General features: G+C 38.5%; 1 protein-coding gene across 1 annotated transcript; it reads left to right on the forward strand.

Annotated features, from left to right (window-relative positions):
* The first annotated feature begins 4,844 nt into the window (after positions 1–4,844).
* Positions 4,845–13,738, forward strand: VGLL3 (vestigial like family member 3). Its single transcript, XM_015817720.1, has 4 exons — positions 4,845–4,993; positions 8,613–8,859; positions 13,092–13,595; positions 13,695–13,738. The coding sequence occupies exons 1-4, from the start codon at positions 4,856–4,858 to the stop codon at positions 13,736–13,738; spliced, it is 933 nt and encodes a 310-aa protein (XP_015673206.1). The 5' UTR covers positions 4,845–4,855.
* The last annotated feature ends 781 nt before the right edge of the window (positions 13,739–14,519 follow it).

A 14,519-nucleotide genomic window follows, 5' to 3' on the forward strand; every position in this document is an offset into this window, starting at 1 on the left:
CAACTGACTACCTGCTGTGTGCAAATGCACACACCCCCCATGCCCATTCATGTTAACCCACATGTTAGCATAGGACATTGGGGATAGATAACAGCAAAACTGTAGCCCTAGCCAAAATCTTTTTTTTTTAAGAACAGAACACAATTTTAAGCAAAGGACAAAATAGGGATGGAAATAGGGAATCAAAAGGGAATTAAGGGAGTCCATAGTCCCTACATGTTGCAGCCTGTTTTGAAGGTATCACACAACTCAGTTCCTGCTCTTGGGAGTTCCTTCTTCTTCTTCTTGTGCCATATCCATTATCGGACGTTGGTGATCATGTTGGCGATTCTGTTTTTATCAGCAGCCGCACGAAAAAGTGCTGCTGAGTTTTGTCCAAACCAATCCTTTAGATTTTGAAGCCATGATGTTCTTCTTCTGCTTGGACCTCGTTTGCCTTCAATCTTTTCCTGGAGGATTAAATGGAGTATGCCGTATTTTTCTGGGTGTCGCATCACATGTCCGAAATATTCTAATTTTTGTTTTTTAATTGTTTTGATGATTTCCCTTGGCTTTCCCAGGCGGCTTATCACCTTCTCATTTCTGATCTTGTCAACCCAGCTTATATGTAACAGCCGCCTGTAAATCCACGTTTCAAATGCTTCTAGTCTCTTCAGGTGGCCTTCTGTCAGAGACCAACTCTCTACTCCATAGAGCAGGATAGAAAAAATATAGCATCTGACAAGCCTGATTTTCAATCTTAGGCTTATGTCGTGACTGCAGAAGACCTTTTTCATTTTTAAGAATGTTGTTTGAGCTTTCTCTATCTTTGTCTTTACTTCAGTGGTCATGTCCCAGCTTTCATGTAAATTAGAACTGAGGTGCATGATCCTTTCAACTTTTTCTAATGGTTTTCCTTCCAAATTTATTGGTGGTAAATTAACAGGTTGTTTGCTGACGACCATGATCTTGGTTTTTGAGGTGTTAAGCTTCAAGCCATATTTTTCAGATATTTCTGTGACTCTGTTGATGAGGAGCTGAAGGTCTTCATGCTTACTGGCAAGCAGAACTGTATTATCAGCATATCTTAAGTTGTTGATCCAAACACCGTTTTCTTTGATGCCAGCGACGATGTTCTCCAGTCCCTCGTTGAAGATTGACTCAGAGTAGATATTGAACAACAGTGAAGGCAGAATACATCCCTGTCTGACCCCTCTTCTTATTTCGGCATCAGCTGAGTATTTTTGGCCTAGTCTCACATTTGCTACCTGATGCCAATATACTGTAGATCCTTTATGATTTGGATTTTTTTGTCATCTAGTCCCCCTTGTTTCAGGATTTCTGATAGTTTGCTGTGTCTTATTTTATCAAATGTTTTTTCAAAATCAATGAAGCACATGTAGGAGTTCCATAGATGTCTAATCATCTCTTGTCCTTACACTTCTGAAATGTGGAGAAAGCAGCAGTTAGAATTAAGAAGAGGAGAAACTGCTCCCCTCACCTTTTGACAGGGACTATCAAAGAGAAGTGCCACATTGTGCATTGATCCAAGAGCAATAGAATTGGCTGCTCATTACCATAAGCACAGGATGCACAATTGAAACAATAAGTGTAGGTTGTAGGTTGTAGGTTGTAGGTTGTGTTTTCATACATAGTTATTCATGTGTAGACTCTTGTCAATTTATGTACTTTTACTGAAAATTCCATCAGATGAATTCCCAGTGTACTTCCATCCTCTCCATATTGCAGTATAGGAAAGAGAAATTTTGACATGGCAGTGACAAAGATTGTGAGAGAATGGATCCAGCATCACAGCATCGCGACTTTGTGCTGTCCTGTGTGCCAGTAGGGCAGTAATATTAAATTACTATTAATTCAATACTACTATTCAGTACTGTTATTAAATTATTATTAAATCTCCACCTATAGTTCAGCTTCTTCTGCCCTGAGGTGGCGTTCTTGGTGCTCTCTGAGCTTGGTTATTTGCTTGCAGACATTTCATTACCTGATAAGTTAATATTATCAGTGCTACTGAGTGTGTGCTTTTTCCTTGGTATTTCCTGAATGGTTTGGATGGAAACCTTTATAATTTGTAGCAGGGTATCACATTTTGCTGAGCCAAGTCCTGCATGGTGGATTTGCAAGGTGGAATATCTAGCAGTAGCAGATATATGAATCCCTGTGAATGCCACCTGATTGCCAGGTTTTGTACTACTCTCATAGAATCATACCCATACCCATATCCTGGCAACCTCCAGCTGGGGGGAGACTGATGCTGGTGATCCAAAGGCTGCTAAAAAGAAATAGCAGGTCAAATATAAAGTTCAGCTTTCCCTCAACACCCATCCCACAACCTGGGTACTCATAACTGCAAGAATACCTGCTTTCCCTAGTATTGTCATAGAGTGAAAAGAATATTTTTGCATGCTTGTGTTGCTCTGGTGAGATTGAGTTGGAATCCAAGCCTCATAGCACATGTATCACACTATAAGTGGGAGAAGGTGGGGGGAAAGAAAGAAGATTGTTAAGTCCTTTTTCATGTTAAATTTGGTACATTGGTATACAGGTGTTTCAGGTTTAATCAGAAAACTTTGCATACCTCTGCAGAAATAGTCTGTACAAAGGGCCTGACCATCCCCCATTGCCACATATTTTCGGTAACAGTCTGGTGCTGATTGACCAGATGCCTCCCATTGTATGTACACCTTTTCCTCTTTGTACTTCATCCACACCTGGTGGGTCATGGGTAATTGGTAGCAGTTCCATTCCAGCTCTTATGATGTCCTCCAGTAAACTGTAGAGCAGAGCAGGCAATAATTGCAACTCATTGCCCCCACATCCCCGTGTAGAACCAGGATAATTTCTTCAGTAGCAATGTTAGAGAAAAGGGCAATGGAGTAAAGGAACTGATAGGCAACACCGACTAATCACATTATTGTTGCAGCAACTCCTATCTAACAAACAATGAATCTGGATGCTGAGACAAGACAGTCTGACATACCACAAATAGAAAAGAATAAGAGGATCATTCATTCTCCACCATGCAACAACCATAACGCATAAACCACATGCAGCCCTCTGAGTTCTGTTCTCTGAGTAACATATTGACACATGGGTTGCACATGCTGACCCCTCCACTCAAGCAGTTGGTTACACAATGGGCCACCTTTCAACAGAAAAAAATGTGTATGTGGGTGGTAAATCTACATTATCCCAGTGAAGGCAAAATGAAATCCAATATAGCAGCCATCCATGACCCAATTAAATGCTCATGACTATAGTGTATATGACTACAGTCAAGCTTTTAATGAACATGGGTGATTCCTTTGCAATAGGGGACAGCATTACATCTTCATGGGTGGATGACAGTATGATGAAAATGTTGGAAAAAATGAGTTGAAGCATGTGGCAATCTCTGAACACATTATATGAAGCAGTCTGTAACATTACATGGTGACTATTAGTTGGTAATCTGACTGCCATATGCTGCCCCTGGATGGATACCAATAATACATTGTGGATGTGAGTGAGGGTGTGCATTGTGCAAGTACAAAGATTCTGAATATTCTGTAGCGTGGCAGAGCATAAAAAACCCAGAGGTGAGTTAATGTGAATCTGCCTTTTCTCAATATAAATTAAAACATGCACAACATTACAATAATAAGTCAATGTTGCATAAGTAAAGCAAAAAATCAGCAATATTTCCTTTCCTTTAAATATAAGCTACTTAGTTCTCGTATTGGGCAATTCAGATCCTGAACCTAGAGTAGCATTATTCATCAATTCTTCACTCTATCAGTGAAATCAGTTAATGAAGAATTCTGCTGCTTATCCTCTGAAAGATAAATTTAAAAAAAAACACAGAAAACTATAAGCATTTTTCTAAAAGTGCACTTGTAATAATAGCATTTCCTCTGCTAGCAAAGCAGTAAATGCTCCAGTTGGAAATGGTTTGGTTGTAACTTTATGAATTTTGGCATTAAATTGCCCAAGGTGTCCTTTTAAAAATCCCATGAGAAGAAAAGGTTAGATCTGCATCAATTCTTAAAAGATTCGTCGTTTCTTTTTCCCCCCTGAAATTATCTGCTAATCTCTGATCATATCTGCCTGTAAAGATTGCCTATTGTAACACAATTTACAAAAGCAACTGACATTGTACCTGTTGAGATGAGAAAGAAAATTTGTTTTCTTGCTCTTTGTATGTCCTATCTTTATGCTAAGGTTACCAAAAAAAAAAAAAATGCAATGCAAAATTAAATTAGAGGCTGACGCCTATTCCACGATGAATTTAAAACGGCCAAATAGTCGATAGCAAAAGGAAAAGAAAAAAAAAATCTGACATTTGTATTATTTCCACATTCTTCCTTGGGCGCAGTTGCTATTCTCCGCTTTCCCAAAGCAAAAACAACACAACAGCAAACACCCCAATCTAACACAGCGCGCACGGTCAACCTGCATAAAAGGAGGAGTCCGGCAGTTTCTTTTTTTTGTGAGAATCCACTTTCAGTCTCGAAGCAAACTTTGCTCCAATCCGAAGAGGGCAAGGCGGAGTTTCCTAAGTTGGGACGCGCTGCCTGGTGCTCTGGCAACTGGTCGAGCGTGGGGGCTCCGTATTGCGTATATGATAATCAGGGCGGCAGAGGCGTATTGCGCTTCTCTGCCTCCCCGTGGCTACGGTGCCTTCTTATGCGTCCGCCGCCGCCGCCGCCGCCTCATAACTTCTTATATAAGTGTTAAAGCGGCCGCCTGCTCAAGATGAACGCCTCTTGGCTTCGCAGTCCCGTCAAAGCACCGTTGTCAAGATCCCTTGGGAAAAGGTAGCTGTGCCTGGAGCGTAGAAGTGCCGGGACCACCAGCAGCAGGTCCTGCTGGTATCATGAGTTGCTCGGATGTGGTGAGGCATCAGGCGCAGGCGACGTGTCACCCGTCCCAGGTGAAACTGCCCGCAGCGTCCGCCGTGTGTTCCACGAGTCCTTGCCCGTTCTCCAGCCCAGCGGTGACGCCGAGCCAACAGGTGAGAGACTCTTAACAAGTCAACGGGAAAGCTGTCGTTCTCATAGTGGGCGGAGAAAGCAGACATGGGAATAACGGACTCGGCTAGTCCCATTTTTGGAAGAGGTGGGATGGATGAACCCAGGAGTGAGAAAAAAAAAATGATGAAGTGTCTGTTCAAAAAGGATGTTTAGAAGGGGATGAGGGTCTTTGTAGTTTAACCAATGCTGTGTATCACTTAGGAGCTTGACTACTGGTATTAGCTCCTTAGGTGAACATACCTGGTTGAACAGACTGGCTGGTTGCTCTGTTCTGAGACCTGTCTTCAGCCACACACCACATACACAAACGTTCTTCTGGCATTCTTTAATCTAGGAGTAATACTCATCTCTTCAACATGCAGGCTACAAATAAAAGGTCATATGAATCCAATCAGAGGCAGTGTTTTACTCAGTCACTTGCTCACAGTTGTATTCATGAACACATGCTTTGGCTTACTACCAACACCTTATACGTAGCCTTACAAACCTTAGTCTGACTATGATCCAAAATGATCCTACATGGAAAATGGCAGTTTATCTTTGCCACCACATGAGTATTTGGGCAGGCTCTGAGCAGTATGGGTGTATGGGTGGCTTCAGCCACCGTCATTTGATGAAGGGTCTGCTCAAATAAGGAGTACTGGAACTTCGTGTCTGGAGGGGCCTGGGTGGTTTTGATAGCTAGATGGCTGAAACTAAAGAGCAATGGTTATCAGATGAGCAGAGTCTTAACAAGGAACCTGTAAGAGGGCTGCCTGGGTGGCAGGAGAGAAGGTGCTGCCGCTTCAGTAGCACAAAAGTACTGGTGGTACTTCATACTTAAAGTTATTTCCCACCAGACAACATGGAGGTGTCAGTATCAGAGGATTGTGGGAGATACAGCCAGCTTGTTGTTTTTTCTTTTTTCTTTTTTACCAATTCTGTGCTCAAGGCTGGCAGGTTTCTTGAGTTATTCTTTTCTTGGAAGGTGAAAAACTTTGTGAAGACAATATTGAGAGCCACTGTATCTCTTTTTTTGAGTCACCTGAGATCTGTTCAAAGTTCTGCTACTGTCTTAGAAGTTGTAAGGTCAGCCTGCTTGCATAAATTGCTAAAAAGAAGGGATGTTGGGGTTGTGAATTCATGATTTCACTATTAATTCTGAATAAAAGCTGGAGGTAGTCCTTAAGGAAAGCTGCTTTTCTGCATTTATGCCCAGAAACAAGTCACATTAAATTCATATGGTCTTTTACTTATGAGCAGGGCTTTTTTTTGTCATAGAACGCACCGGAACAGAATTCTGGCATCTTTTTTCAACATATTTTCCAGAGTTGGCTTGAACAAAATCCTAGTCTTTTAGATACACTAAACATTGAAGGGGATTTTTTTCAACTACAAAGGTAAACCTTGTAGGGTAGGCAAGGCGGGTTGTATGACGTGTGTGAGTTCCAGCACCTTTTTATATATTTTTTTTTTACAAAAACACTGCTTATGAGTACAAGTATTCAGAATAAATAAGAATTTTCTTTTAGAAGGAAATGTACCTTTGTCTTGTCTAACTTAAAAATAGGTTCCAGGAAAACCTTTGAGGTTTGTTATAGTGAAAATTTGATCATTATGATGATTGTAGACCCTAAGGCAAAGTAAGTCACTTCTTAAATGGAAAGCCTAATCAGTTTTGAGTTTTAGTCTTTTAGATATGTCACCAGAAATACAGTGTCCCATAATTCCAAAGAGAAAGTTGGTCTGTTACAGTAAACATGTTAAAAACTATAAGACATATTACTATAAACTATATCATGATGGTCTACAATCCTTGCATAAGATTATTTGATTAACTGAGTTGTAATGCCTAGAAATATAGAGTCTCAGTAAATTAATATATTTCTGCTAAAAGTGCCACAAGACTATGTTGCTTATATTGTTTCAACTGCTTGTTGTTTGTTTTTAATTAGGTCTATTATTCTTGAGATGAGTATTATGTCAGTTCCAAACAAAATTAAGAATTATATGAATCAAATGTCTGCATATATATTTACCATGGCAGCAGTTTCAACAGATGTGCTTATTAAATACAATTCCATTGACTTCTTTGCTAAATGGGTGCAGAATGCTCTGCCAAAATTTAATAAACGATAGAAAGCAGCACTTTTTGATCACAGTATGTATTTTAAAGAATAATGAAAAAATTACACAGAAAATTTTATTTTTGAAATTCAGTTTTTATCCCTTGACTTAAGAATCTGATATAGCAGAATAAATCCGGACATTCTTATCAGGATGACAGCACTTTTAGACTATGCTGTGCGTGGGTGAAGTGGGACTAATATTGACTTGGCCCCAATATAGTCATCTGAGAATTCATTCTTTTTTTTTGGTTTTTACTGCATTCCATGAGGTTTTATCATTATTATGCACACACACACAAAAATGTTTTCTCCATACATGGGAAGTAACCCTTAATACCATCTTGGTTGGAATTCACAAATATGGTCTAAACTCCAATGATTTCTGTTTTTTTTTATTTCTACTACTGTAAGAGCAGTTTTATCAAAGTCAAGCTAATTATTTCAAGCCCATCCTGCAGTATATTAGTGTCATTTATATTGGCAGAGCAATATAAATTTGGACCTTTCCCCTTCAGTTGAATTGTAACTGATTTTTGGATGTAAGTTTTCAAGTTTATTTACAGTAGAATAGAATAGAATAGAATAGAATAGAATAGAATAGAATAGAATAGAATAGAATAGAAATAACTTTATTGTCACTTTGAATGTACACTAATCGGCATACATTAAAATGAAATTTCATTGCATTCAGCTCTCAAAGGGTCATTCAGCTCTCAAGTAATATTTATTGATTTATCATTTAAAATTGTATGACATTAATATCTACTTTGGATAAACATATGTCAAGAAGCAGATGTTTTTCATATCTAGAAATCTAAACTGCTTTGAAACATTATAATTTATTTTTTTAAATCCCATTTTTCTAATAGAATATTAGGGTATCATATCATAATAGGTGAAGTTTTTTTGTAAAAAGGGAAAATTTTGAAAATAGTTGTCTTTAAATTGGGCTGTTTTTTCTAGCATAATTGTCTAGTTTTTTAGAAAATGATTAAGACTTACTTCCAAGAAATTAAGCACATGATTGACATCATAATTCTTCTGTTTTCTATATTATTATTTATTCAGTTTAAATCTGCACAAAAATACCACAAAGAATTTGCTTTTGGCAAATAAGAAACATCTTAAAGCTGAATAACACTGAAATAATAAATTGCTGGCATTCTTCTCTTTTTTATCAAAATCTATGGCCTCTGTATTTCATATTTGAATTCTTACTCGATTTTCCACTATTCTGAAACATTCAGAAAGGCTTGTTTTATTTCTTTCTTTTTTTCCTATCACAAGCAAATAACCAGATGGGAAATATAAAGGGGATCCTAATAGGCCATGATAGTAGCTAATTAGCAAACGTCCTACTATGTAGAATGGGACATGAGTGCAGTTGTAACAAATACATAATCTATATTCATTTTCATATGTTAATGATCATTGACTTTTCTGATATGTAATTATGTATTGTTCTGTTGTCTATCAATTTTTTTCTCCTTAGAATAAAATAGTTGTATACAGCAAGATGCAAGAAACTCTGGAATTGACACTTTCTAATAAGCAAGAGGAAGATGACAAAGATCAGCCTACTGAAATGGAATACCTTAATTCTCGCTGCGTCCTTTTCACTTACTTTCAGGGAGACATTGGCTCAGTGGTGGATGAACACTTCTCAAGAGCTTTAAATCAAGCTAACAACTTTAATTCAGAGGCTGTTCTTTCAAAAACCAAAACAGATTTATGTAGAGGTAAGTTTTGAGAAGAAAACTAAATTGCACATTGTTTTCTTCATAGATATGTAAAAACACATATTGTGATTTCTTTCAGCTTACTATATTACCTTTATTTAAAGAACAAAAACAATACAGTGCTACACAAAACCATACCTTTATCTGCAACCAGCACAAAATATATGCAACTAGAGAAATTGGGGTAACTAGATGGATGGAATCTAAATACGTAAATGTGTAAAAACGGTTGGGAATGTTTTATTTATTATTATCCTTTAATATATAGATAAATAAAAAGTAAGAATAATTTAAAATTCAAAAGACAAAGGAAAGCAATAGAAATAGATTTGAGAGCTCCTCAAAGGTCATTCCAAATTGGGGAAAAGGTTTATTTGTTCACAAAATATTTACAGCTTAAGTTACCTAGTAGGAAGTTAGGACCAAGATACTTAGGACCCTTCCCTATCATAAGGATCATTAACCCAGTCACGGTAGAATTAAAGCTTCCCAGACTCCTAGGAAAAGTCCACCCTATGTTCCATTGTAGCCTGCTGAAACCTTTTTGGGATTCCACCTTATGACCTCCCCCTAAAAAGGCACCTGGACCTCTCCACCATTGAGTTCGCAGATTCAGCCGCCCCATTGGTAGATGGGAGAAAATCCGACGACAATCCTTGAGACTGCCTCAAAATTCTTTTGAAGGGTTTCATCTGTCGGAACCATGACAGATATCACATATAGAGAAAATTATTTGCCCAATTTTAAACGTATCTGTGTGATTATGTGGAATAACATTGGTCATTATATCAATTGAGTTTCAGTTAATAGATAAAATGAACATGAATATAATATAATAGAATAGAATAGAATAGAATAGAATAGAATAGAATAGAAACGGAAGGGACCTTGGAGGTCTTCTAGTCCAACCCGCCCGCTCAGGCAGGAAATGCTATACCATTTCAGACAAATGGTTGTCCAATCTCTTCCTAAAAACTTCCAGTGTTGGAGCATTCACAACTTCTGGAGGCAAGTTGTTCCACTGGTTAATTCTTCTAACTTTCTTCTTAGTTCTAGGTTGTTTCTCTCCTTGATTAGTTTCCATCCATTGCTTCTTGTCTTGCCCTCAGGTGCTTTGGAGAATAGCTTGACTCCCTCTTCTTTGTGGCAACCCCTGAGATATTGGAACATTGCTATCATGTCACCCCTAGTCCTTCTTTTCATTAAACTAGACATATCCAATTCTTTATATGTTTTATCCTCCATTCCCCTAATCATCTTTGTTGTTCTTCGCACTCTTTCTAGAGTCTCAATATCTTTTTTACATCATGGTGACCAAAACTGGATGCAGTATTCCAAGTGTGGCCTCACCAAGGCATTATAAAATGATATTAACATTTCACGTGATGTTGATTCTATCCCTCTGTTAATGCAGCCTAGAACTATGTTGGCTTTTTTTGGTAGTTGCAGCACACTGCTGGTTCATATTTAAGTGATTGTCCATTAGGACTCCAAGATCCCTCTCACAGTTACTACTATTGAGCGAGGTACCACCTATACCAGTGATGGCTAACCTTTTAGAGACCAAGTGCCCAAACTGCAACCCTACACCCATTTATTTCTCGCAAAGTGCCAACATGGCAATTTAACCTGAATACTGAGATTTTAGTTTAGAAAAAACAACTCGTACATTAACATCTTTTGTCTTAAAAGAAAAACACAATAACAAAGCTTTCAATGATACAAACAACTTTTTATTGAAAGGTAAAAGTTTGCATTTGGCATGCTTTTGAACAATTAATGTGATTTTTGCTGTTGTATGCATGCTGATAATTTGTCTAACCTTGGCTCATACTTTGTAAGTTTGAAAGCAACACATGCCGCACTCAGGTCATCTGTTAGTCTGTTTCTGGTGTCAGATTTGATATAATTCAAAGCTGAAAACAGCTGCTCACAAGCATAAGATGATCCAAACAAAGTAATGAAAGCAATCCCAAGTGCTTTCATTGGCTTAAAATTATTTGGCAGAGAATTCCACATTTTAAGGATTTCATTTTCAGAACTAACTGTGCTGTCCTTTGTCATCCTTGTTTTTGCAGGATTGTTCTCAATAAGAGCAAGGCATGCTTTGGCTCCATTTTTAGAAAGAAGGGGCTTGGGAAATGGCTTTTTCCTGGTGAAAACAAGCTTCTGAGCCCTGATGCTGGCAGAGTGAGGCAGCAGAGGTCAGAGCAGACCCCTCCCCTTGCTTCCCCAAAGCCTCCCTTCACTAACCTCCTTTCCAGCTCTGTTCTCCACCACCGTGTGCAGGGCAACAAAAGAAGCTTGTGGGACCAGCGGTTAAAAAAAAAGTTCAACCAGACCTTCCAACTTTGCGAGATCTTTTTTTTTCACGAGAAGTTGGAAGGTCAAATTGATCTTTTTTTTTTTTTAGTTCCACAAACTTCTTTTGTTGCCCTGCACATGGAGAACGTAGCTGGAAAGGAGGTTAGTGAAGGAATGTGGTTGCCCTGGGGTGGGTGTTAGGATTTGGCATTGTGGATGACCTGGGGTGTGGTGGAGGTTAGGGTTTGGCATTATGGATTGTGGAGTGTTTGTGCTCTGGTGGGGCTATTCAAAATGCAGGGATTCCATGCATTTTGAAGCATGATATGTGACTGCACAGAGAGGAGCGCTCCGTTTCTCAAGTGCCCCATTCCAGGCATACAGAGCTTGAAGTCTCTGCCAGATCTCTGTTGGGATAAAGTATTTTAGCTCCTATAGAGCACTTCCAAACACAGCCAGTCCCTCCGTTTGGAAGCGCTCCATAGGTGCGGAAACATTTTTTTATCCCAACAGATATCTGGCAGAAGGCTCCATTTTTCAAGCCCCCCCAATCCAGGCATACAGAGCTTGCAGTCCCTGCCAGATCTCCGCCAGATATGGCAGAGACTGCAAGCTCCGTATGCCTGGAATGGGGCACTTGAGAAACGGAGCCTTCTGCCAGATCTCCATTGGGATAAAAATGTTTCGGCACCTATGGAGTGCTTCCAAATGCAGGGACTGGCTGCGTTTGGAAGTGCTCTAGGAGCTAAAAGACTTTATCCCAACAGAGATCTGGCAGAGACTGCAAGCTTTTTGGCTAAGTTTTCACAGGAAAAAGTCATTTCTCAAGCCCCTTCCTAACCAAAACAAGCCTCTGGAGTGAGCACACCTCACCCTTTGGATAAGTTTTTGCAGGAAAAAGCCATTCCTCAAGCCCCTTCCTAGCCAAAACAAGCCTCCGGAGCGAGTGTGCTTGCTCCGGAGGCTTGTTTTCGCAGGATTGCTCTTAAGAGGCTTGTTTTGCCTAGAAAGAGGCTTGTTTTGCCTAGAAAGGGGCTTGAGAAATGGCTTTTTCCTGCGAAAACCTAGCTGAAGAGTGAGGCGTGCATGCCCACAAAGAGGGCTCTGAGTGCCCCCTCTGGCACACGTGCCATAGGTTCGCCACCACTGTCCTAGACTTATTGCTGGGATGGATGTTCAACATACTCCATGATTTGCAATCCAACGGTGCTTTCTAGTGTAATTCAATCTGTTTGTCACCTCTAAGGTCATAGTTGGCATAGGGCAACATTTCTTAACCCAGCAGTTTTAAGATGTATGGACTTCGATGCTAGCTGGAGAATTCTGGTAGTTGAAGTCAACACATCTTAAAGTTGCTGTGATTAAGAAACACTGTTATAGACTAAGGATACCTGCAGGAGCACCTGTCTATGATCATTTCTGATCATTTCTGATGAGTACTGGCAGAGCTGGCATGCCGCAGGTCCTTTCTATTAGGAATTGTGACTTCTCTTTGTGGCACTGAACTTATGAACATCATCCCTCTCTAGTGATATTTTATAAAGCAGTTTGAGACATCCCATTCTTATAAGAAAGATGGGATAAAAATATTTGTCTTCACAATTTTATGTATTGCTTTCTTGGTGTTATGCAGCTTTCAAAAACTACCTCCTTGATTAAAAAATCATTACTTCATCAGATTTTCAATTATTTTGCATTACGTTTTAATAATATGAATTTAATCTCAGGTTTAATTTAAAAGGTATAGTAGATATAAAGCACCGATCACTTATCTATAGATTTTAAAAGGTGCTGTGATTATTATATTTCTTGATGTAGTTTCACAGGCATTTAAAAACAGTTATGAGCATCCTTAGTTTCTTTACATAGCAGTTGTGTTTCTAAATTCATTTTAAGGGTTTATATCATTTTTGCTTTTCTCTTAAAAGAGAACACAACAATTGCAAGCCAAAGGAGGAGCTTCCCAGCTTCATTTTGGACCAGTTCTTATCAAACTCCACCTCCACCATCTTTAAGTGGAATTCATCATGATTTTCCCATTACTATACCAAGCACCTTTTCAGTAGCAGATCCTAACAGCTGGCCAGGACATACGTTGCATCAGACTGCTCTACCTACTCCATCTAACATGCCAGAGTCTTGGCATTATCCTTTAGCATCTCAGATGAGCTCTTCATATGGACATATGCATGATGTGTATATGCATCACCGTCATCCCCATGTACACATGCATCATCACCATCATCCGACTTCACATCTCGACCCACGGTACAAACCTTTGCCAATGCCTTCAGTTTGTGCAGGGAAGATTCCTCCACCACAGTGTGACGCAACAAAGTCAGATCCTACTACTGTCAGCTGTGCTACCTCAGCTTGGGCAGGAGCCTTTCACGGGACAGTTGATATTGTGCCAACATTTGGATTTGAAACAGGTAAGCTGGAATTAGCTTATGGGTATTGACAGATATTTCAGAAAATATATGAATTATAGCTCTTAAATTATTGTATTTACATTCTTTCTTATTTTACAGAGTTCAAGACAGTATACTTGGTTTTTCCTATTTTATCTTCATAAAACTCTAAGACAGGTTAGAAATATTGATTGGCTTAAGATCACCATGAGCCTTTGTGATTGAAGATTTGACTTTCATAGTCCAAATTTAACATTTTTGTTTATTAGTATAAGCAGCTGTAATGAATTTTATTCCTTAATCTTGTTCAAGAATAGGATGTTCTAAATTCACATACTATAGACACGAAGGATGTTTTTTAAAATTCAATGATACGTCAGTCTTTTTCCAAACAAATCAATATACACTATAAATTTTACTCAGATAATTATTAATATAATTATGTATTTAGACTTGTAAGTAGGATTTTTTTTTGCCAAAACTAAATTTATTTTCTGACTTTTAGCTTTGAGTTTAGAAACTTCATAATCTTCAATCATTAGTGCAGTTGGGATCTGTTTCAGACTTGACATTGCCACAATTCTCCAGAATGTTGTTACCATTCTGCCTTATAATTATACAGACTAAATTCCATTGTGATAACTCAGTATTTGGAGTACATATTACATTAATATGTTTTCTGTATTTGTGCAAATGTCAAATTGTTGCATTAAACCAAAAGCTTAGTTGTTTCAATCTAAATAGATAAAAGTATTGTTAGGCCTATTTTGAATCAGTCACTTAAAGCAACTTCTTAGATTTACAACTTCTAAGAATGCTGAGTTCAGACGTTGTCCTTCAGCAGATTTGACTGCATTATTACTGTTGAAATTTTAAATTTGATGCAAACTACTGTTTGAAGTGTTGATATGCAAACTCATTCAAATCCTGCAAATATTTTTTCAA

The sequence above is a fragment of the Protobothrops mucrosquamatus genome, unplaced genomic scaffold (genome assembly GCF_001527695.2).
Source record: "Protobothrops mucrosquamatus isolate PMUCROS unplaced genomic scaffold, P.Mucros_1.0 scaffold624, whole genome shotgun sequence".
In the NCBI taxonomy this organism is placed as follows: domain Eukaryota; kingdom Metazoa; phylum Chordata; class Lepidosauria; order Squamata; family Viperidae; genus Protobothrops; species Protobothrops mucrosquamatus.